Source organism: Rhizoctonia solani, chromosome 15, assembly GCF_016906535.1.
Source record: "Rhizoctonia solani chromosome 15, complete sequence".
NCBI lineage: Eukaryota > Fungi > Basidiomycota > Agaricomycetes > Cantharellales > Ceratobasidiaceae > Rhizoctonia > Rhizoctonia solani.
In genome coordinates, this window is record NC_057384.1 from 1,023,394 (window position 1) to 1,046,903 (window position 23,510).

General features: G+C 47.2%; 9 protein-coding genes across 9 annotated transcripts; 4 read left to right on the forward strand and 5 right to left on the reverse strand.

Annotated features, from left to right (window-relative positions):
- Positions 1-74: 74 nt before the first annotated feature.
- RhiXN_12124 (SET domain-containing protein) lies at positions 75-1,936 on the forward strand (the record flags this gene model as incomplete). Its single annotated transcript, XM_043331939.1, has 4 exons — positions 75-427; positions 481-945; positions 1,004-1,269; positions 1,539-1,936. 4 exons carry the CDS (start codon positions 75-77, stop codon positions 1,934-1,936), a joined length of 1,482 nt encoding a protein of 493 aa, XP_043186700.1.
- A 1,617-nt stretch (positions 1,937-3,553) lies between these two features.
- On the forward strand, positions 3,554-4,743 carry RhiXN_12125 (cAMP-independent regulatory protein pac2; the record flags this gene model as incomplete). Its single annotated transcript, XM_043331940.1, has 7 exons — positions 3,554-3,623; positions 3,680-3,860; positions 3,911-4,000; positions 4,053-4,128; positions 4,179-4,238; positions 4,300-4,461; positions 4,630-4,743. 7 exons carry the CDS (start codon positions 3,554-3,556, stop codon positions 4,741-4,743), a joined length of 753 nt encoding a protein of 250 aa, XP_043186701.1.
- A 405-nt stretch (positions 4,744-5,148) lies between these two features.
- RhiXN_12126 (glycoside hydrolase family 61 protein) lies at positions 5,149-6,499 on the reverse strand (the record flags this gene model as incomplete). The annotated part of the gene is made up of 8 exons (XM_043331941.1): positions 5,149-5,217; positions 5,276-5,500; positions 5,556-5,561; positions 5,614-5,759; positions 5,812-6,006; positions 6,062-6,182; positions 6,275-6,373; positions 6,428-6,499. The coding sequence occupies 8 exons, from the start codon at positions 6,497-6,499 to the stop codon at positions 5,149-5,151; spliced, it is 933 nt and encodes a 310-aa protein (XP_043186702.1).
- Positions 6,500-9,342: 2,843 nt separating this feature from the next.
- Positions 9,343-11,368, reverse strand: RhiXN_12127 (Sugar (and other) transporter; the record flags this gene model as incomplete). The annotated part of the gene is made up of 5 exons (XM_043331942.1): positions 9,343-9,888; positions 9,957-10,033; positions 10,083-10,281; positions 10,329-10,393; positions 11,326-11,368. The coding sequence occupies 5 exons, from the start codon at positions 11,366-11,368 to the stop codon at positions 9,343-9,345; spliced, it is 930 nt and encodes a 309-aa protein (XP_043186703.1).
- Positions 11,369-12,209: 841 nt separating this feature from the next.
- RhiXN_12128 (pectinesterase) lies at positions 12,210-13,523 on the forward strand (the record flags this gene model as incomplete). Its single annotated transcript, XM_043331943.1, has 7 exons — positions 12,210-12,281; positions 12,331-12,696; positions 12,758-12,901; positions 12,951-13,055; positions 13,108-13,217; positions 13,267-13,347; positions 13,409-13,523. 7 exons carry the CDS (start codon positions 12,210-12,212, stop codon positions 13,521-13,523), a joined length of 993 nt encoding a protein of 330 aa, XP_043186704.1.
- Positions 13,524-13,635: 112 nt separating this feature from the next.
- On the reverse strand, positions 13,636-15,360 carry RhiXN_12129 (BNR repeat-containing family member; the record flags this gene model as incomplete). Its single annotated transcript, XM_043331944.1, has 7 exons — positions 13,636-13,828; positions 13,920-14,143; positions 14,198-14,327; positions 14,383-14,463; positions 14,516-14,582; positions 14,635-14,935; positions 14,995-15,360. The coding sequence occupies 7 exons, from the start codon at positions 15,358-15,360 to the stop codon at positions 13,636-13,638; spliced, it is 1,362 nt and encodes a 453-aa protein (XP_043186705.1).
- Positions 15,361-16,161: 801 nt separating this feature from the next.
- RhiXN_12130 (thioredoxin) lies at positions 16,162-16,720 on the forward strand (the record flags this gene model as incomplete). Its single annotated transcript, XM_043331945.1, has 5 exons — positions 16,162-16,218; positions 16,273-16,413; positions 16,471-16,524; positions 16,577-16,651; positions 16,703-16,720. The coding sequence occupies 5 exons, from the start codon at positions 16,162-16,164 to the stop codon at positions 16,718-16,720; spliced, it is 345 nt and encodes a 114-aa protein (XP_043186706.1).
- A 470-nt stretch (positions 16,721-17,190) lies between these two features.
- Positions 17,191-19,754, reverse strand: RhiXN_12131 (uncharacterized protein; the record flags this gene model as incomplete). The annotated part of the gene is made up of 3 exons (XM_043331946.1): positions 17,191-18,081; positions 18,145-19,552; positions 19,615-19,754. The coding sequence occupies 3 exons, from the start codon at positions 19,752-19,754 to the stop codon at positions 17,191-17,193; spliced, it is 2,439 nt and encodes an 812-aa protein (XP_043186707.1).
- Positions 19,755-20,076: 322 nt separating this feature from the next.
- Positions 20,077-20,437, reverse strand: RhiXN_12132 (uncharacterized protein; the record flags this gene model as incomplete). Its single annotated transcript, XM_043331947.1, has 2 exons — positions 20,077-20,182; positions 20,271-20,437. 2 exons carry the CDS (start codon positions 20,435-20,437, stop codon positions 20,077-20,079), a joined length of 273 nt encoding a protein of 90 aa, XP_043186708.1.
- Between the last annotated feature and the right edge of the window lie 3,073 nt (positions 20,438-23,510).

Here is a 23,510-nt window from a genome sequence, read left to right on the forward strand (position 1 = left end):
CTCAGGGTTCATCTCCCTTTCCGGCATCCATTTGCATCCGGACCCGCATAATTGGCGTCCGATTCCCGACAACGATGGGTGTGGTCCCCACCGACGATGAACTAACAAGCGCCGTACGCTCGCTGAGAGCATCGAATGCCACTTTGGGTGTACCAAAACTTCTCTCAGCCCTTATAGCCTCCCAACCGGAATGGTCGGTCAGCGAGAAGCGCTTGCGGAAGATTGTGCAGAAACTGAAGAATGCAGAAGAAAGTAATGCTTATCCTACTTCGAGCTTGAACTCTGCGCTGGACGTATCAAAATACTCCAAAAAGATTAAAACGACTGTGTTTGGTGAAGAGAAAGGGAAAGGATTAATTGCCGCGCAGGATATAGATGCCGGCGAGGTGCTTTGGCGCGAGGATCCCTTCGTATATGCACCGCCCTGGTAAGCCGTATTCCTGTATGGAGTAATATAAATTGCCTCATGCTTTATGCTAGGGAAATCTACGAAGCACAGATGGCAGGTACCGCATGTGCCTATTGTAGTCGGGCATTTACCCCCACTAATCCTCCTCTACGGGTCCGATGCCCGCATGGTGAGCAATCCATCACTGCTGCAACTCCACCAACGAGGCACTGTCGCGGAACCTTCTGTTCTCGTCTTTGTCTCGTAAGATCTGGGAGCAATCACTCTCTGCTATGCTCGGTCGCAAACCCTGCATGCCTTGAACTACTAGACCTCTTGGAGAAAGAGCGCTGGAAAGCCGCACTCACATTCACACAATGTGTCGTGAGAATATTATCAGCCTGGCAAGACGAAACACGAGGTGGCTCTATAAAGGACAAAGGAGGGTCCAACAGTTTGGGCGACCAGAACCTTAGCAGCAGGGATGCGATTTGGGATACCTACAGAAGTTTTGCAACGTTGCGAAATGACCGAAGGTGGTCTCATACCAGCGAAAAGTAAGTTTGTCCACTCTGGCTACTTATTTTCAGGGATTGAATGCACGATTAATTCTAGCGACCTCGCGCGGAGTCAGTTGGAAAGCACCTACAAGCGTCTACACCTCGCTCTCGTCAATGCTTTCTATCTTGCACCCACGGGCGATCAGGAAAAGGAGGTTTCACATTCTTCAGCTACCTCAACGAGTATACCAACCCCAAGCAGATCCACAGTCGGCACAAAACAATTGAAACGATTGCTTCGGATACCCGTTCCCCAAGAGATACTGGGCTCGCTCTTTTCCTGGGATGGCCTTATGGAAGGGTTGGGTAAAATGAATCTCAGTGAGTTTGCGTATCGCGGTCAATTCTCCCATTCCCCGGGTCGATCTTCAGCACTATGTCATCACGCATGTGTTTGCTGGAATGGTCCTTCGGTTCCCGATACATCTCTATATACACCTGTTGTCGCTAGCGCTCTTGGTGTTATCGGACATTGTTGTTGGGGCCAAAACGTGGTTTTCTTCGGAAGAACACACACCCTTGCTTCATTTTTCGTTAGAAATACTTATCGAATGGCGCCAAACCATATTGACTAATCCGCTTGGCGTTAGATCTCGAATCTCACGGCGGCCTTTTCCCACTTCATTCCCACCTTAACCATGCCTGTAGGCCCAACGTTTCCATTCGGCACATTTCTTCGGACGGATCCACTACATCGATCCTGCATTCACCTAACCCTTCTCGAATCACTGCCATCGCAACCTCTCGAATTCCTGCTGGGGAGGAGCTGGTGGTGTCTTATGTAGACCCTAGTCTAGGCCTTCAAGCTAGGAGGCGCGAACTCAGAGCCTGGGACTTCGGCGTCTGTAAATGTGAAAGATGCCTCGAGGAGGAGAAGGTGGATTCCGAGCGCCCAGAATCCCATGACAGTAAGGCAAAAGTCGGAGATGACGGCGGGAAGGGTCCAAAAGACTTGGAAGATGAAATTCGCAATTTCTTGGGTGTCTAAAGTTGTATGGTAACTCCTGTGACAGGACCTTTCGTCTACGCAAGATCGAAACCCACTGAGGCGTGCACGATGTGAAAGCAAACAATAGCTCTTGGAATTACAATTAAAATCTATCAATCGATGAACTGACATGGTGCCTCTGGTTCCGGAGTCGAAATCCCTATGTCACTTAATCAAATGGCTAACATGGTTTATCCGACAATCCACCTTCCTGTACTATCGTTCTCACCACTATAGTTTACCTTCCAAGGTTTTTATGTCCGTTATATCTGCCTGTCAATCAGTGCTGGAATCTGCCCGCGCATATCATGTCATATTATGTACAGAGAAGAGAAATGGGTTGGATGTTTCTATATCTAGGAATTATTTGAATCATTATTTGTAATAGAGACGTTCCCTATCACCAAATTGGTTTAAAGTTACAAGCTGGAGATGAAAGTAAAATAGTCCCTTCACCCTTCTAGAAGGCCCCCCGGTTAGCCTTTCTCAAGCCCCTTCCTTCCTATCTTTGGCGCGTAGCCTCGAAATGCGTGTGTTACTCGTGTATTCCCTATAAATATCTGTCAGCAATGGTGATCACGCAACGCCTTCCTTTTACCTTAGGCGATGAAACCCCTTTTAATACACGTCTATATGCGCGAGAATAGAGTTTTGAATTCGTCGGTGATACAAGGTCAGGTTCAACAGTGTGTTGTGGAGCATGTCAACCACGCGGCTGGTTGAAGTACTTGCTCAATAGACTATGTTTATGACTATGGCATTGAAGTACGACCGAAGTCTAGACAAATTTCAATGACAAGGATTTCTAACGAAACTTCATTTCAGCCAGTATTAAATTCGCGGGTCAAGGAATTCCCAGTTGATGCCCCGTGTTCTAGCCGCTCGCGATGTCTAACATTTACACAAGTTGATACTATATTCTGAACCGGTACAACGATCATTTCTATATAACATACACGGCTTATAGCGATTCGAAAATTTAGATTGCCGGTGCCGTCACCCAGTCCCTCGTTATACGTTCAATCTGTATGCCACTGTTTTAGCATTCGTCAGTCTAGCCAGTCCCCAGGATTGGTACCCTGTATTGTTTCGAGGTTTTTTCGGGCAAGGAGACTTATATGGTGATTCATTCGGCCTCCTTGACAAATTATGATATCATATTTCTGTCTCATGTGCTCCCCATGGCTGACAGGGCAACAAAACCCAACGCTAAAGTCTGCCAATGTATCGGATGCCGCGGATACTTTGATGTTGATATCGCGGCATCGAACGGACTTTCTTGCTGAGCTCCTTAGAACCATTATAGATGAACGATGGTCCCCGCCTTACATTCATGCAATTTTAGGAAGCTGGAGTGTAATCACGCCCTTTCAATCGGACCGCGTGTACAGTCTCGATTTCTGCCTCTCCTAGCAGGTGGGTGGTTGACTATCGATAACCATCATAAGTCAAAATCTGGGCTATTCAGCTTCTTTCCCTCTTGGGAAAGTATATTGCGATGTGGCGCAATCGACTGCCTCGAGCCTTTCCCTCGGTGCAATCTGACAAGCTCTTTAAAGCCTTAGTCTTGGCCAAGTATCCATTCTTCCACTCGCAGTATACCATTTGCCTCCTAAAATGCCCCAACAAGTAACTCTGACACCAACTCATTTCATTCCTCGTACTAAAGCCACCCATCAGCGACTACGTCTGTGTTTCGAGATTTCTACAGCCGATACGAGCCTAACTGAATTGCTGTTCTAGACATCCGTAGTGCGCGTGACGCGCATACAGTATTTGAAGCGGTCAGGCTAGGGATGCTGCCTATGGTGACTCAGCGCCTCAGCGTCGTTGATTGCGAATTACTACAACCAGGTCAAGTATACTGTTGGGAACAAGAAAATGGAGAGAGTGGAATCGAGCGATGGACAGATGGCCGCCGATGGTGAGAACGATGCTCTCCAAACCATGCACGAATTCACACAGAAGCTCTAGGGGCGGTTCGCGTGCAAGGGAAAATTTCTTATTTTACATCGAAGCACAACCTAGATTAGAACAGGAAGAAGGGAGCTCCAGCATAGATGAGTATGTATATTCTCGGCATTGATGCACCTGAACCTTCGCTGAAATGGTGTAGCTATCAAATTCCCCAAAGCCAAAAAGCGCCGTGGGACTTCAGACAAGACAAGAGATGTGGTGGCTTTACCAAACAGGTTTGTGATAAAGTTGTGGAGTTCTGTCACTTGACTAATCTCACGGGTAGACCTATTCCGCATGGGTCAAATTCAGTCCTATGCACCCACCTCGTAGATGGAATTTGACGGTATGGTGGCTATCCGACCAACGTCATCAATAGTATCGGTAATCTCTTATCGTAATATTAGGCCTATTTCGCGGGTGAAGATTACTTGAACCTGCCGACCGTGGACAGTGACCCAATTTTCTCGAAGTTTGACATACCTCCAGGAGTGTACACGACATTCGACAGCCTGCTAAAGAAGTCAGAACGACGGTCAGTCATCAGTGCCGATTTGAGTGAGACATTGGTGAGCGCTCAATGGACTACCTCTGGTGAAGTTAAACAAATTTCATCCCAAACATAGCCCCCCCAAACCGGATTGAGTAGCCAATTGACAGGCCAGACTTCAGCATCACATTTTAATGACCAAATTATATATGCGCCACAGCCAAGGCGCTCACTCCCTGGCGGTCAGGATCCGGAATACCCCGTTCTACCGAAGGCAGATAACCAAGACAACCCAACATCTCCTCTTCCTCGCTCACCGGAAGACCAACGAGCGCTTTCCATGTTCAAATTGCAGCTGTGACTCGAAGTTCTTAACCTGGGGTGTTGAGGGCAAGCATGGATTTCAACACGCGACTCTCTAAATTTATACCCGCGTCCTGTGTTTTATATCAAGTGTATTATGAGCTCATGTAAGTAGGGATGTAATCAAGTAAACAGAGCTAAAAGCAAAAACTCAAAGCTGTGTCGTAGTGCGGGTTTGGCGTCCAAATTCACCGTAGGTTTGTGCGTGAACTCATGCACGTCCGGTGATGAATCATAAAACAGTTGGGTGATTGGCGACTTAACAGCTCATGACCGTGTTGATAGAGGCTAAATATGATAGAAAAAGCTACCTGATATATTTGAGTATGTGTAGGAATGAATATTGGATTCGTAAGCCCGGACAACATAAAAGTGGCAAGCCTAATAGCACCTATGCACATGACTACAAACATTGGTAGTAATAGTCGTTGAGCTTGGTGCAAGTTGACCCAGAGACACATGCAGTAGCGCCCTAAGCCAACGAAATTTGTGAATTGGCGAACGATTGAACGAGCTGAGATAGTACATACCGTCCAGCCAATGCCTCCGCACTGAGCATACTTGGCAGCACCACCAGTGGGGGCTGGAGCTGCCGAAGTAGATATCTTGGTAGTTTGTGAAGTAGTAGTCTGAGTAGTTGTAGCCTTGGTCGTTGCTACTGTGGTACCGGCTGGCGCGGTTGGCGTAGTTGGCGTAGAGCCATCGCAAGTAAACGGACGAGGTCCAGGAATGACGTAATTGGTCAACGGGGGGTACTAATGACAAAAAGGTTAGTTATGCACAATCGCTGATAGCGGGAGCGAGGCATACATAGATCTGTCGAATAACATTAGTTAAATTTTGTACACAGAGATTACTTTAAACTCACGTTAACCGTGACACCAGGGTCCGTGCCGGCATAAGCGCCGGGGAAGGAGACGGTGGCTGGGGATGCATTGCCACCACCAGTGACGTTAATTTGGGCACATCCTGTGTAGAACTGAGCTCCTGGGTAAGTAGAAGCTCCGTGAAGGCCTATTGAATATCGTTGAGATTATTTCTCTGATTAATTAGCTGCACTCCTCACCGATAACTTCTGCACGAAGGAAATAGTTTCCAGAAGGAATGCACTTGGGGATGACGGCGCTCGCCTTCCCGCCGTTCTCAATGAGACGGTTTACGCCCCACTTGCCGTTCGCGTCCAAGCCGTCTTCGGCAATCTTGAACCATTTGAGTCCGGTCATCGTTTCTTGAGTCGCGTCGGGAACCTTGGCCAAGTAAACTGCCGGTAAATACTTGTTAGAATGTCTCGCCTCCCTAGTTATCAGCTCTCTCACCCATGACTGGGCCCAAGTGACTCGCAGCAATAGGATCGTCCCCATCATTAGGGTCAGCTCCGTTGAGCCCGTGGTGCCACTCATGAGTAATGGTGGCACCAGCAGGGACAGTGATTACAGTCTTGTCAAAGGGAGTGACAAGAGGTTAACACCGCCATTGCACTGGATAAAAGAGGTAAATACACAGCAGATCAAGGGTTATGAAATCCCTACAATAATGTCGTTAGTAGTGACATCCGTGATAGGTCCGTTGGAGGTAGGATGACGGATGCCCTTCAGGTGGCCAGCAGAGACGCCATTGACATATAGTTCCTATATGCGGGTGATATTTAGCCCGATGTCCTTTTGCAATTGAGAATACCTTACTTGGAAGATAGTGTGGGCAGCTGCCTGAGCGGATAGAAGAACGAGGGATGCTGCGATGGCTTGAGACCTCATAATTAGTGTAGGTGGAAAAGAAGACTGATAGGAAGGAAAGACAGGTTGTTGATTGTCACTCTGGCTATTCAGTAGGTCCTTTTATACGTATGCCAAGTTGCTACCGAAGCTGTTAATCAGGATACACTTTATTGCCTCCCTATACTGTCGCTTGATTATCGGCCAGAAAAGCGCAGCGTGACGGACTCTAGTAACGACCGAAGAGGGAAGATTGGGGAGTTTCACTGGGGTTGCATAGAAGCACATGAATAGCATACTACTGTAATTCCAATCAAGAAAATGGTATTTGTAGGATACGCTCTCATCTGTTTCCGAAAATGCGCGAGGTTTTGGCGACGCTTTGGTCACAGTGGCGGAGTCAGATGACTGCATGGGATGAAAACCAACAAATTGTCCAGAGTGGTGATTGTTCAGACTTGCGATGCAGGACTTCTCGTGGGTCGATAATCAATGACGAAGGGGTTTAAACATTGATGCAAGTAATATAACCCAATTAGATCTGGGAGCTACGATTGGAGAAAGTATAATATCAAATTTCATTGCATTTCAGGGCAATTTTGAAGTCTCTGTAATACCCCGAGGAAAAACTGTTAGGTCATGAAACTCAAGCATATGACCAGAGCGAGGAAGGTTAGGTTGGATTTTGTTCCACCAGATGACCAGCCATCAGCATAGTTTACCTTTGAATACGTCATGAATGTACCTTTTAACCGACCAATCGGATTAACAAACGGGGTGCCGAATGATTGAAGGTTTCTAAACCAACCTGTTAACTACCATGTAACTACCGATCAAGGCGCTGGGTGATAAGAGCAGCCTTGGCCTCATCGATTTCATCCTATCAGGTGATGGTCAGGAAACCGAAGTTAGTTCCACGCTATATCATATCATACATCAAGGATACTATAGGCCGGAGCTTGCCAAGGCCCCCAAGCCCACGTGACTAGAATCAGGTACAGTCGCGTATCATGGTAATTGTCTTAGCGCGTGAGCCCCATATCGCGTGCTTTTATTCCCCTTTCGCCTTGCCTAGCTTTTCGTCTTCCCTTTTCCCTCATAACGCTTCACTAAACCTCGATGCTTCACTTTACCCTTTACATTACCTGGCACTGCTCACCAACCATCACTCCTTTCCTTAGACGTCAGAGATAGTCGTCAGGCTCACAAGTACCTACCGTGTAGCATTTTCTCCGACTCTCTAGTTTACATCGAATTTTCAAATTTAGCCACGTATATCTTATCTTAGCGTTTTACCATTGCACGTGTCTATATCATTTAGCTTACTTTATTCATATATAATTTGGCTTACACCTGCTCGCCAAGGGGTCCAGATTACCCATTCATTGGATATCCATTTATCATGGGCCTAAAAAGAACCGACTAGATCAATCAACACGAAGGGAACAAGCGCATGACCATCTGATCGTGCCGAGCATTTTAGCTCGTTCGACGTGGTTTTTATAGGGATGCTGCATCCTGTTACAGTCGGACGAATTATTTTGTTAAATCTACTCTAGTAGTTCGACGTATAGTTGAAGCTTATGGTACCGTTTTCATCTCTATCTATGGAGTCGTACAAGTATATGCGTGTCAAAAAGCTAGCACATGGTGCTGGCCTGATGTCTATGAGCTGTTCATACATCATCATGGATAACACAACACTTCCATTTGTATTATTTCAAAAATCAACGCTGTGTTATCTTAGGGTAATTGAATGCGCAAATTGGCTTGAGTTCGTGATGTTTCAACTCATGATATAGTGGTCCCGAGATAAACCCAAGTATGTACAGCTTTACTGACCCCTCGAGCCCCTATCCAGCTCAATCTATCAATTGCTAGTGCACATCTATTTAGATCATTGGTAGTTCAATATGAGCGCCGGTTTAGATTTATGCAAACCGTCTCCTAGAATCACCCTCATTCGACGAGCGCTGTTGTAGAGAAGAGCTCGTTGATCTCCTCTAGGGACATTCCCTTAGTCTGTTGCACTTAAATCAGATGGACAGCACATATAAATTGAAGCAACTTCAAACCTCGGGAAAGTGAAGTAGACGATTGGAACAAAGACGCTGAAGAAGGGTTAGAGGTATGAATCCTAGTGATTTTGGTAAGCTCACGCATTGATAACCCCGAATATTATACTGGTTTCACGTTAGTGATCACAGACAAAGGCGGAGATGAAAGCACCCACTAAGTTCGGAACTTGATGGTCAAAATTGCAAGCGGTGTCATTTCTAAGCCATTTGCCTTTACATATGTTCTCCGGCCTACCAAAACTACTCACGAACGACACTAGAAAGCTTTGGTCAGTGGACCAGCGAACAACAGCGGACGTTTCAGCTCACAGGTAATTACATATCCAATTTGCAGCAGTACTCAGTGCACTGCCTTTGGCTCGGAAACGGAGAGGCAATATTTCAGATGGATATACCCATACCACCGCTTGAAATCCGATGGTGAATAGACCCATGAATCTATTTGCTATCAGAAGATTGAGGCGGAGACCTTGCGGGCGCTTACAAGAAAACCATGACGGACGCAGCGACGCCGGCCACGAAATCCCCATCCTTGTTGACCTTAATTTTATATTTAACAAGAAGATAGAATCTGAAATTAAAAAAAAGAACTTACTTGACTTACAAAACCTGCTTGTGCGAAGAGTACGGCGGACATCAAAGGTAAGCAAGTCAGCAATAGTCTTCGCCGACCGACGGTCTTCCAAGGTGATGATCAGTGACTTAGTGACTTGGTACGAGCAATTACAGAAAGTACCCACATCGATCAGAAACCATGGTATAAATGATGCAATAAAAAACCAAGTAAAGAGCCCTCCTGATAATAAATTAGACTGGGATGGTGAAAATCCAATACGGGAAAAGAGAAAGCTGGCATAGTAAACAATAGCTGAGATAGGGGTTTAGATGATGCACAGAGAACCCGAATCGAGGATACTTGCAGTTTATTCCGCCTAGTTGTTGAAATGCCTGTATCCCACAAGCAATCAAAAGCCTTCGCCTGCTCTTGATTGGATCATCGTATTTCAAAAGACGAAGAACGTCACCCCAGTGCTCGCTACCGAATTGCTTGTCGTAGTTTACGGTATCTATAATCGCATTAAAAATCATATCGGCCTCCGGAGGTTCGTCGCTTGTTGGTGGCGCAGTATAAAGCATTCGGAGCACATGTTTTGCTTCTTCTGTACGAGCGTGAGAGGCTAGCCATCTGGGACTCTCCGGAACTACAAATAACGAAAGCAGCAGTAGGGGCAGAATGAGCACCAGTTGGAGGGCAATCGGAATTCTCCATTGCCCGGAGCCTAATGATTCATCCTTTGAGAACGCAAAGTCAACCCAGTAGGCAAGCATAGTTCCAAGGTTCAATACGGTCAGCTAAAGAGATTATTCAGGTTTAGATTCGAAGCAGGCTGTTATTTTCCTAATTACATTCGCTCCCTTACCTGTATACAAACAAAAATTCCTCGAGTAGCCTTGGGCGAAAACTCGGCCTGGAGGACAGGCACAGTTGAATTCTTTCCTGCGTGTTAGCCAAACCAAGTGTTGTAATAGTATAATTGATTATATACCGACAATTATTCCCAATCCTATCCCTGAAACTGTCCTTGATACGATCATCGTCACACAATCCTGGCTTGCAGTTTGAAGAATGGTTCCCACGAGCATCGCAGTAGCACCTATTGAGGTAGACGCCTTCCTTCCAAGGCGTTCACCGAATGCTGCGGTAACTAATGAGCCTACAAAACAGCCTATCTCTAGGATTGCGACCTATGTTTGACTTGAATAATGTGGCTTCTCCTATAGGCGCAACTTACGATGGTCCCAAGTAAAGCAGCGCTCGGATAGTTAAAGCTCTTTTTAAAAGACTCATTCTCAATTACTTTGATAAGTATTAGCGAATAGCATTCGGAAAAGGAAACTGAGCACGGACTCACATCCTCCTAGAACTCTAGTCGGATGGATGCAATCAATATGAGAAGTTACAATGTGTGATTATTGTGGCAACACACCCAATATCATAACCTAATTAACGAAAGGGCTATGGTTAGATTTGCTATTTAAAGGGAGGTGGCCGACACTTGCCAATTAACATAAATCCCAAGGCAGTAAGTGTCGTTATTGCTGTGAGAAGCACCCGGCCTTCTAATGCCCACATATTGCCGAAAGAGGGACTTGTGAGTGAATCCGATGTGCGTCTGGTTTGTTCCTTCGCTAGCCTAACTAATCAAGTGCAGTTATAAACAATTCAATTCGCAAGTTCTGGCTTTATGTCGCCTGGATAACTAAATTGATTCGATGCTTGGGTGTGATGACGAAACAAAACACCCCGGTAGCGATCGGTGGGTAATCGAATCTCTTGGCGCTTGGTCCACTTAAAATAACCAATTTATCACGTTAGGCAACTTGAGTACTGGCGAAAATTTGAAATTGCTCTAACGGTCATCGTTGTATCTGAGTGAGTTTCAGAGCTCAATAGTCTAGCATACGACAATGAGACCATACCTTCCCCTTTTATATTATGCCAAAGGCATCATTTCTGCAAATGTACGGTGCTGTTGGGAGCCGCGCCTGCTCGGTCACGTGACTTACATTTTATGATTCATATTTAAAGAACTACAAGCGAACAAGGCTAACCGCTCACGACCACGTGACTTACACTAGACCTTAACGCCACCCATATTCACCAAAGTCTCACGCGGTCGTTTTCGTCTTCGTTCCATACATTACCCCTCTCCTCAGTTATGAAAAATTTCTACCCGTTCTGAGAGCCTCCCTCGCGTCTTGGGGCCTCGGCGGTCTCTTTTCGCTTACCGTTCCCCTTCCTAGCACCGCCCGCCTGCACTAGAGTTCGCATCGCGGCTCCAAACTCTGGACACCATTTTCCTACAATGATTAAATTTCAACCAAATTTATAAGGAAACCTCAGTAACACTATGATGGTTGGCTAGATCACCTGGTGCTTGCTAGCTAGGCATAACGATGACAGTTAACCCCTGCGGCGCGGCCGCGTATCATTACTTTTAGCTTTGGAACATTTGCGTAAACTTCCTATTTACCTCACTCCAAATTACAGATATGGTGTTTGCCGTCATTCTTTTACTGCCTTCATTTGCACTCCATGCGAGCCGACGACACGGGGAATGAGTGCTGCTTGGCACGAATACGATTTCAAAATTTTGCTTGTGCTCAAATTGCCTTTTTGATTCGGACATAAGGCTTGAAAGTTATGAGCCCAAGATCCGAGCGTTCAGCTGATTAATTCTTGCGGTGGGCTAATCGCACGGCTTTCGACCCATGTGAGCAGGTTTGCATATGTGCGCCAACCGGATGAATACCATACTCGTGCTTAAGTCCGTTGTGAAGTCTGGCTTCTCGGAACGTATAATCGTCAAGGGAGACTAATCATCTCGGCTGAAATGTATGGTGATCTCAATGGCCCTCTTTTGGATGTAATCATTCCAAGCTAGGGTCGACATCAATCATATGATCAAATGCCTGCTACATATGGAAGATTAATGAATGAAACGCTGTTCGTGGAAGGCAAGTACATTCTTCATCCCTGGAGGACTTATGCTTACAAAGTCTTCGCCCACTTTCCTGATGGGCAGTCATTTTGTTTCGTCGGGAAGCAGGCGTAGCAGAACGTGATTAACACTTCCCTGGGCCAAGTATCACAAGTTCAGGATCCAAGCCAAATGGAGAATGCGGGACTACCTCCTGCTGTGTCAAATTACAGCCGTGAAAGCTGGAGTATAAAGCCAACGGGGGTGAAAGCTGGAGTTGAACTATCCTGCCTCTTCGAAACATGCTTTTCAGTACCTTGGCACTCCTTTCAGCGGTCGTCTCTGGCCTCTGCGCAAACTCGCCTCCTCCTGGCTCGATTACCGTAGGGCCCGGAGGCAAATACTCGACTTTGTCCGCGGCACTCAAGGACACCTCTTCCAATGTATACTTCGTATACGCTACATCATCAAGGAGCGAGTCGTGATCACTCGCTCGAATATCACCATCTATGGCCAGACCTCGGACGAGTTAACCTATTCACAAAATAAAGTCACGATTTACAACAACATACCTGCATCTACTGCAGGGAGCAATGAGGCGAGCGCGACCGTGTCGATACATGCGTCGGCAAAAGATGTAAAGATATACAATCTGAACATTGCAAACACTTACGGCAGAGTAAGTCTGTTTTTATTTTTCTCAGAATGTTGGTCACTGAGGTCTTAATCATTCCTACCAGGGCTCACAAGCCATTGCTCTAGCGATCAACAACACTCACTTTGGAGGTTATGGACTTAACCTTACTGGGTATCAAGACACTCTCCTTACCAACAACGGTCTCCACTTTCTCAGTAAAGGCTATATCAATGGCGCAACTGACTTCGTAAGTTGGTACAACGGAACGCCGGACGAACTCTAACTGATTCATACAGATTTTCGGAATGAACTCGAGCATCTGGATTACACAGAGTACCATCGAAACCATCGATAACGGATGGATCACTGCTTCTGGACGACTATTTGATGATCCGTTCTACGTGAGTGTTGGCACTTATATCTACGATTGAGGTCTTACCTCGTCATTGGCAGTATGTCATCGACCGATCCAACATCGTTGGGAAAGGTACACAGTACCTAGGCCGCCCATGGCGTAACTATGCCCGCGTCGTTTTCCAAAACTCCGTTCTTGGCTCGCAAATGTGGGTCCTCCAAGCCCAAAGTAGTGACAGAATCTAACCCATGCTCCAGTCAACCAGCTGGTTGGTCCGCATGGGGTACCACTAACCCCATGACCGACCACGTCTTTTATGGGGAATACAATAACAGTGGGTGAGTAGACGTTTTGGATGCGTTCGCCAGCTATAAATTCTTATCTCTAACACGCCTTTAGCCCTGGATCATGGAACTCTAAACGGGCTCCTTTCGCGACAAACATGACTGAAGCACTTACTCTAGACACAGTATTTGGGGGATCCACCAATTGGGTCGACCCTGCTTATTTGTAAAAACGGTGCTAGGAGACATCATGTATTCTAGTCTAAAACCCCCAAAAGGGTAAACAAAAGATACCGCCGCTCCTGCTGTATTCTACCATGTCACATGGACAACTGAAACACTCTAACCGTTGAGCTTGAAGTCCGCGACCACCACGGCGCTAGGAGTTGTTCCACTGGACTTGACTTGGTACAAGACCGAAAGAACTCCCTCGGATTTGACACGCGGACGATCAATCGTGACTTCCCCGAATGCGTTCAGCCCAGCCGCTACACCATCATAAGCAAGAGTCCAGTCAGTCCAACCAGAAGATTTGCTGGCAGTCACTATCTTCAGGAATGGCAATACCACGTAAATCTAGACAAAGTCATAAGACTCTTTGCATCATCACAGGCGCTCGCACTTACATTGTCTGAAGCATCCACACAATTTGAGAGCGTCCAGAGCTACCAAGAGCAAATGGAATCTCGACTTTGGTCCAAGTGCCGCTCGAAGAACGGTAAAGATGGAAAGGTCGCGCGTATGAGGTACGGTCCGCCGCATAAGAATTGACACACTGAGTGAATCTCCCAGGTACGTATGAGATAATTACGTGTGGTTGATTTGCCGAGTCGACGGTTTGTGATTCTTGCTGTGTATAGGTGGGTTAGTTTAGTGAATTTAGTCAAGTAAGAATGAGACTCACGTTCATTAATCCATGGTTTGGATCCAATGAGTCGACGATAATGCCTGAAGTAGTCACAGAGACTGTACTTGATCCCGTTGTAGCAACCTTGGTTCCACCGTTATTGTACCATGTACGACCACGATCGTCACTTCAACATGCACTTCAGTCATGAGGTAAGTGGGCGGAGGAAATGCAATCGTTACCTGTACAACCAAATGGTATCGTGATTTGTTAAGCCCCCGCTAGCGCACAGCACACCGCCGTTATTTTCGCGCCATGTGCCTCTTGATGTAAAAAATCAGATCTCGGACCAAGCGTTGACAAAAAAGTCCCTACGATGTATGAAGGCGCCCCGTGGATGAGTACGTGACTCCGTTAATGTATAGGTTGCGCGCGGTAGAGGCTAAAGTAACACTTTTTAGAATTCACCCTAAATCACGGGCGGCTCGGCTTACTTGCACCGTTGTAAGTATAGGATCCCGTTGCTGAGGTAAATCCACCCAAATTAGTCCACGAGGCGCCGTTGTATTCGGCTACTTGGGCAACGCCGTTCCCAGATACTGCCGAGCGGTAGAAAAGCTGAAGGCGATTATCCGGGGTGATAAGGAACTGAGGATAAGTAAATTGGTTGGTAACGCTCGCTCCGTCCAGTGTAGTCTGGACTGCTCCGAATTGAGATACGGTCCAAGCAAAGCTCCCAGGACTGCCTGCGAGATTGGCAACCGACTTCACGTAGTATAAAACGGTAGAATGAGTCTATTTGATCGATATATAGGTTAGTAATATTCAAGCCAAAGCGAAAGCAGATAACTTACGTCCATGGCAATATGTATCCTCCCATCGCTTGGAGAAATGCCTATTGCGATCACATTGTGCGAGTCATTGACAGAGAGTTGGTGAGGAAGCTGAAGAGTGGACCAGGATCCCGAAGGAAGTTGCCGCCTCGCCAGGATTGCGTAACGGGTTGACGTGTACCAGCCAGCATACTGATATCCATTATATGTGACAACACCAGATTGTTGGAAGGATTCGACATTCACGAGCCCATCGTAAGAAACAAAAAAGATTCCCTGAGCATCCAGCTGCGTGGAGGATTGTCGTGTGACAGTCGGCGCAGCGACGACTAGATACGGCACGACAAGGGCCAACAACGCCCAAACTCCAACCCACAAACTACGCATGATGGAAAGATTTTTCGCGCTGAACCACTGCCAAGTAGCTGTTTTATACGCATCCAAGTTCGGCCCGCAATGTCTACATGGAGCTATTCCAGGGCTTCGATGTCGGTATTTCTGACTTCTTGAGAGGTCTCATGGTTCCAAGTATCAACACAAACGAGAACCAAGTTTCTCCAAAAGGCATGTCTACCGGGAAGCGCCACTTCCCGAAGCCACTCGTTCCGGGCCTTGAATGTCGGGGCCTCCGAAGTTGGGTGGATGTTACATGTGCTGGTCGCCGGAAGGTAGACCGACCACGCGAGACAGCACCGGAGTGTAGTATAGCAAACACGTCCAAATATGACATGTTTGTCTCAATGTCGGTTGCCGGGCTGTGCAGTAGCTTGAACTCTGGCATGGAAAGTCCTTGTTGAACGAGATCTGATAAATAATGCAACCATGCCATGCATCGTATATTAACAGCGACGGAATCTCTACCGAGATGACTGATACCAATACTTTGTCTGTTTGTATGTACTCGAATACCCCGTGCCGGTATTGGAGGCCATATGCCGCCAACCAGCTAGGTTCCCTCAACCACTGCAGAACATTGCCAGTTTAGCTACTCGGCCTCATTTACTAAGAAACTCCGCGGAGCTCCGAGCCGAATTCGGAATCCATAACCAACACACTGCTGACTGACTGCTCAATGAATCAACAACCAAAGTCTAACTGATCCTCCCGAGTTACGCCATCCTTGCGGACCAGCAGTATAAAAAGGGGGCGCCCTCCTCCTCCAGGTACTGACTTTTAACACTTTTAGCCATGGCCACCACTGAAGCTCTCACCCACATTACGAGCCGCGAACAATTTGAACAAGCGGTAAGCATAGTTACAGGATCACCAAATGTACAAAAATAACAGGTTTATTTATAGGTCAATGGAGGGAAACCCATTATCGTCGACTTCTGGGCTGATTGGTGTCAACCTTGCAAGATGATCACTGGACCATACGCAACTCATGCACAAGAGAACCCGAGAATCGGCTTTTACAAACTTAACATTGATGAACAGCCGGTTTGTGACCCATTACCTTATAACATGCAATAAGACTAATCCAGCGAGCGGCTTCAGTGGATCGCTGAATGGGACGCTGCCCATCCTGAAAATCAGCTCTCGATTAGGACGGTAAGGAAACTTAATATCGCTCTAACAAAAGTATATTAAGCGTATTCCCAAGATCCTCTGTTCATTGCGTTTGATGGAGCTGGTAGACAGTTGGATCGATTCTAAGTGCACATCCAAGCAGTTGAACGTGATTGTAGAAACTCAATATATACATTCTTATACTTACATGATACCGTAGACTTTATTGAGGAAGTGAGTGCGTTGGCGAGGTTATAAGCTGTGTTAATTGTATGGTGAAAATGCGATTACAGCTGAACCGTGCATGACTACCCGCGTGTTGTGCTTGTATAATCACTGTATATAACTACTATGGTCACTGATCATGAGGAACTATAATTAACTGTGCCTAGAAAGTACTGGACCGAGCTAAAACAGGCTCGACTAAGCTCACAAATTTAAGTCCGTGAATAGACAAACAAACTCCGCAGGCAAACCCAAAAACACGGAAGCAATTTCTATAAACGGACCGGCCAACCTCTATAGCTAATCCGTAAACCGAATCATACATATTGATCTACCATACAATTTATTCGAACCCGAGAAACCCAAACCAGAAAGAAGATAGCAAAAGGCCGTTGGCCGTCGTAGCGTAGCGTGAATTAGATTACATTAGAGCATCACCACCCATCAAGAGCCTGAACGAAGAAAATGCGTCCGTGTTTATAGTTAGGCCAAAGTAGAAGGGCCATGGCCGAGCACCGGCATAGTAAGATTGCCACCGTTTCCGCTCCCGGATTTGCTCGCGCTGCCGCCGGTTGAAGGGCCCAGAATAGGCGTTTGGGGTTGGCTGCCTGGTCGAGAATGTTGCTGCTGCTGGGGCTGTGGGCGCGTCTGAATTTGAGGCGACGGTTGTGTCGTAGAGCGTGTTTGGCCAGGGGGTGCGGGCGCCGAGTGTATCGGGTGAGCAGGGGCGGGACGTGTCTGTGATGATCCCGGTTGGTTCGGCGCGGGTCGCTTCTGGCCTGCTATGGTCATGGTAACCGAAGATGAAGCTGCCCGCATACCGTGTGCTGGAGGAGGAATATGGGAATGCCGTTGGGGTTGTGAAACCGTGCGTTGGGCTTGTTCGTTGGATGCAGCCACAATAGCTTGGGCAGAATTGAGGCCTATGCTTCGCGCCGAGGGACCGCTGACGCTAACGGACCTCCCCGCAATCGGTCGAGGAACGTTTAGGGTCCCAGCAGGCTGAGATTGCGTGTGCGTCGCCGTCTGCATTTGGGGCTGGCCAACTCCAAGAGTGCGTCGAGAGGTTACGGTTGATGTACGCGGTGCGCGCGGCTGATTTTGAGGAGTAGTGGGCGGAGGATGAACACGAGCTTGTGTTGGGGATTGCTGTGACATCGTTGGCTCTGGAGGTTGCTGCGGTTGAGGTGCAGATTGAGCTGGGGGTTGGGCCGGAGCCTGGGGCTGAGATACCAGTGTTTGTGACGGTGCTGGTGCTGACTGCGCAACTGCTTGTTGAGGTTGCGTTGGGGGCATATGGCGAAACATGCTTGGAAGTGAACCGGGAATCTGCATCGCCTGCTGCAACTGGCTGTTGGAGGAATCCCCTCCGCGCTATAACAAAGAATCGATGTTTGTATTAGATCAAGAGCTCTAGAATAAAATAGGCGGACGCACCTCACGATCCCAAGCATCGAATGCCCTTGCGATAACTCCTTCCAATTCCGTCATGTCCATTACAGTGAGACGTAATTGATGCATTATATGAGCCCGAAGCAATTGAGCTTCACTGGTATTTAGCGCCAGAGATACGATCATTGCAAAGGCTTGACCTGAAGTATGACTCGGAGGGGGTTGAGTCAACGTAGGTCCGCCCATTGGCATCATTGCTGACATTGGAAGCCCGAGTGAAGGGGCAGGGGGTACAGCGGTCGTCTGGGCAGTTGGAGTGGGAGCAGCCGGTAGCGCAACCGGCGTGGCCGGAGGAATAGGAGTGGGTGTTGTTGCGGGGGCTGGGGCGGGAGCTGAAGTAGGGGGAGGGAACCCAGGGACAACGTTGCCAACAGGGGGTGGGCCTCCACTCGGTTGAGGAGCCGAAGCCGATGTAGGCGACGGTTCAGGAGGGGGAGCGGGCGCAGGAGATGGTGTGGGGGCTGGTGCAGGTGTTCCAGTGGGTCGAGGTGATGGAGGAGCAGGGGAAACTTGCATTTGCATGGGGTTCATTGTTTGAGGGGGCTGCTGTTGCGGAGCGAGCATCGGGATCATATGGGGCGGCATCATTTGACCATTTTGGACGAAGGGCCCGGGATGGTGAGCGTGCGTATGAAAGAACTGTCCGTGAGGGAACGGGTTGCTTGACCATATTGCTGGCGGTGGATAGTAAAAGGCTGGGGGCTGCTCATATGGGACAGGATGAGACTCGCTGGAGTTTACGTCTTGCTCGATGTGAGGTTCTGCAGTAGGTTCGGGAGGATTGACCGGCAATGTGCTTTCAGGCACCGTTGGCGCACTCCCTGGTGCTCCTCCGCTAGCACCCCCACTAGCGCTAGACTGAGGCTCTGTCCCAGTCTCTTCCTCAGCCCTCCGAGCGCGCACCACTGCCCGATGCTTCCGCTGCCTCTCACGTGCCGCCCGTCGCGTTTTCTCCTTGCGGATTTCCTCGGGGCTCATTGCTGCGAGAGCCGCCGGATCAGGTGGGGGATCTGAAAAGGGATTTGAACCGTCAAAATGTGTGACGTCTGTACCAGGATACCGACGAGGAGCAGCAGGCTGGCCATTCCTCCCAATACCGGCCGCACGATCTCGCATCCGCTTACGCCTTTGTCGTTCTCGTGCTTTGCGACGTTTATAAGCTGCCTCGTCCTCGTCTTCAGGGATGATCTCATCGGCTTCGGTCGACGCAAATGACACATCTTGCCAGTCCATAGAGTGATCTGGGTCCGGAGATACTTGGTGAGGCACTCCAGATGTTCCGGCAGATCCAACATTGGGGTCATACGGTTGTGATGGATGAGAGTGTCCATCTGGCGTCGTCGCTTGTGGCATGCTCGACCCATCCATAGCCGTGGGAGGCGCAGTGACAACGCTGTAAAAAAAAATTACCGGTTCAGTGCGTATGGCACAACACTTGGAGTCAAACTTGCTTACAGGGATACCTGGGTGTATGCAGTGACCTTTTCGAGCTGTGACTTTTGTGAGGGGGGGCGTGATGGAACGGAGAAAGAGCCAACAACCTGTATGTGACCTCCCGGCCAATCAGAGCCTGAGGAGCGTAGCGCACAGACCATGTGATGGCTTAGTCATCAGGGGTGACGCTTCGCAGCTTTGTCACGGTTTAGTAGTTTTAGTGACGTTCTTCCGGTCCTAACGCTTTCTGGTACCATAAATATTTATTATATGAAGATGGTAACAGGATGTAAAAGTCCAGGATTGGTACGTATACCGTGCGTCGCGGGTTTACAGGGGAAGAATAAAGAGTATAAGAATATAATGTTGAGTACCTGGTATGATATTCCTCAGAAAACCCAATCAAACCCATGGATACCAATTCTGCCCACCCGTTGAAACTTAGTGTCACAACTGGGCCGAATATCGTCAGAAGACCCACCATTAAAGATCACGCGTATCATGGCCGCGTATAAGAATTTTCCCGTTCTTCAGCTTCTCGGTGATAATGGGAGATGCTGCCGGACGAAACTTGTACTCATGAGAGTACCTAAAGTATATTTGTTAGTTCTCCTTTTCCGTAAAACGCACTAAAACTCCATATTTCTTAAAATGCGCGTTTAATCAATGATACGAACCTATCTGCGTAAATAATCTCTGGCTTTTTGGGCGTCGCTAACCAATTATACGACTTAAAAAGCAAATACAGCGCAAAAACCAGTATCGGAATCATTGCTACGCGCCGAAGGGCGCTTGCTGGTTTTTTGGAGGTCGAACTAGCGGGAGTTGGGATTGGTTTGGCCATGGCTGGAACTTGGCGAGTAGGACGTGGTCGTGACAAGTTGCACAAGACGACTGATTTGATAATCGCCTTGCGTGTTGTTTGATTACATAAAACAGCACTCTTGGCCATCGAAACCACAACCAAAATCAGCAGGCACAAAATAACTAGGCGGCAGGGAGCATGGGAAGATGTCAGATCAGTAATCATAGAGAACCATATATAGTACTCCCTCGATTTTGATAGATCCAAGGTCGCGAAGTCCCAAAGAACGGAAGGAAAAGATTAAAAGTTCCGAGAGGATAATTGCCACTTCTTCGTGGTTCAGGCCGACCCGGTTTGATAGGCCTTTCTTCCTATAACTTTTAATGCTCGGCAGCCGATGTATTCTCATTGGAAAGGTAGGTATATAGAAAGCCTTCCTCATTAACAGCCTGCCATCGTTTTCTGCCAGCGCAACGACTTGATATGGTTGATATGTTTCAACCACAATACGAAGTTGAACACATTCTCACTATATATGTATATATATGCCCCATTTGAGGCTACTACCGGAGAGGTGATCATCACAAACTACATCAGCCTTCCCGGTCTCCCAACCGGGAGGACTCGGAAAACTCATGAGCGCGTTTGCATTAGTATTGATACTAATTGATCATCGATCGAAGGTCATCTCTGTAGGGTCATCGCCGGTATGAGCTGGGGAATTCCATCAGGATCGGATGTATGCGGACATTCGTATAGGTTCGCACATATTCCTCATCCCGTATACCTCAAAAGTGAGGTTATTCATTGCCAAAGGAATGTGTTGTATCTAACTATTACATCTGTCTAAAAAAATTCGCCACGACTATCTAGGCTGTCACCAAGGGCTACAACGAGGGTCAGCCCTTTGGCATTGCTACCGATGCTACCTCCGTCGAGTAGCCAATGGTATATATGGCGAGCATGAAAAATCATGTATAGTAGACAACAAATAACAAGAGGCCAGATCACGATAGGCGTGTCATCTATACCTTCGAGACGAGCATCAAACTCCCTTTACTATGACCTTGTGTTACCACAGGAGCGCCGCCTCAATGTATCACCTGTAACAGATCCATATCTTAGGGCCGGCTAGGTGAATATGCCTAATAGCGCCGCTCAGCCCAATAGGCGACCCTAGGAACCGGTGGGACGTGCTATTTTGCCAGTGAATACATATATACATCCCGTCTTCGGATAAATCGATAATAGATAGGACGCCAGTGCTATCCATCGATCACCATTACGAGGTTGGATGGAATTTATGCCGAGACAGGTCTGGGTAGCTACCCTCATCAAAATTATACGTAATGTATGAGTCCATCAACGTGGACAGGTGAACGCGGTCAGAAATTATGGGTATGGGGCAACAGAGAAAAGCCAAGAGGTTTTCGGACTCGGGGAATCAAGTGTATTGGCTCTAACATACATCAATCAATATAAAATTTTCGGTGTTCTTTCAGTCACTCGCGACCAGAGGATTAAAGTATAATCGAATCTTTTGTGGGCCATCGCACTAATTGCTCGTATACGATATAACTTCGGTGCTTCAACCAAGAGGTTTCTGGAGGATACCAGAGCCAGCTCTTGCAAATATAATCCAACCGAGCCTCAACTAAGCAACCGAACGGTCCAAGCCATTAATATATGCTACAATACAGTTGGTTACTTATCTCGCGGTTCTGCGCTTTTTCAAACTCTGTGTGTAATGCAAATGTTCCTGAGACTTGAACCTTACTGACCGATCATTCCAGGGATGTGATTTAGGAACATCTCTTGTTAAGTTTGCCGCCGGTTGGGTTTGTTCTTCGAGGGTTGCCGGCGGGTACTTTCGCTCCTAATATTTCCTGGCGGTACCGTCGTAACAATTTTTGTGGGGTGATGGCCCGCGGGGAGTATATATGCTACAGCCCCGATAGCAACCTGGCTCTATCTCACTATAACTATCTTCTACGCTATTTATGCCTATTTTTCTAAACCGGTGTTACTAAGACATTTAGTCCTATTCAGACTGGGGCTGAGTTCCAGGATATTCGTATCTAGGGCTTCCAAGAACAATCACTCTTCAACCGTTTAATCACTCGATGTCTTTTCCTGGGTTCTTGTCGAAAGGCATTATTGACATAGTCGAAAACTTCTATGGCCAACAACAACTGGCCAAATACTTAGCACGTCAGTGATTCAGCCCTTTGTGTGTCGAGCCCTCTCTCATTCCTACCCGACTAAAATTTGTCTCCTTTACTATGCTTGTCTATGACTGGGTTATCAGTATCGATCTTGAAATAGAGTTCATCTGGGGACGTTCGTGGTCAGGAGGTCGTGTTATATACCATATAAACCGGGTCTTGCCCATAATTTTACTTGGGTGAGTTTCAAGTCCACCCTAGCCTAACATCTAGATTTTGCAATGCTGAACTCGAGAATTAGGGTATCATCGACAGGTCTGTATTTTCAGACTCGAAAACGTATAATCTTACCAGCGCAATCCCAGTCATCCTCTTTGCGCCTTCGCCCGGTCCTTCCGTGAGTAATACTTCCTCAGAGTTCATATAAAGCATAAAACTCAAATGAGACTGTGCCAACTTTCGCAATCGAGCAGATGTGAGATCAGGTTCTATTGGAACATCGGCCTATTGAACCCTAAGTTTATCACTGTGTAGTTGCAAACGAACCTGTTTCTTGTATTTCTATGGCGGAGTTTGCCAAAATACTACAATATCAGGTAAGATAGAATATCAAACCAAGCTTGTGTACGCTGAGTTACACTCCGGACCCCACCAGCAATGCTGTTATTACAATGCTTGGCACTCTACAACAAAAGGTGTGGAGTTATTATACAGTATATTTTTCTTCAAATCTTAACATATCTTATGCAGGCAAGTGATACTCTGGTACGTATATACATGTATATACGCGCTTCTTGGAAAGTTGGATTAAAGGATAACATCTAGGACATTGTCCGCAGTCTTAGTTGCAGGAGTTGTTGCCAATATCATCATTGCCAATTTGTTAATAGGGGTACGTTCTGATAACTTCCCCGACCAAGATATTCAGTCATCAATCATTTCTCATT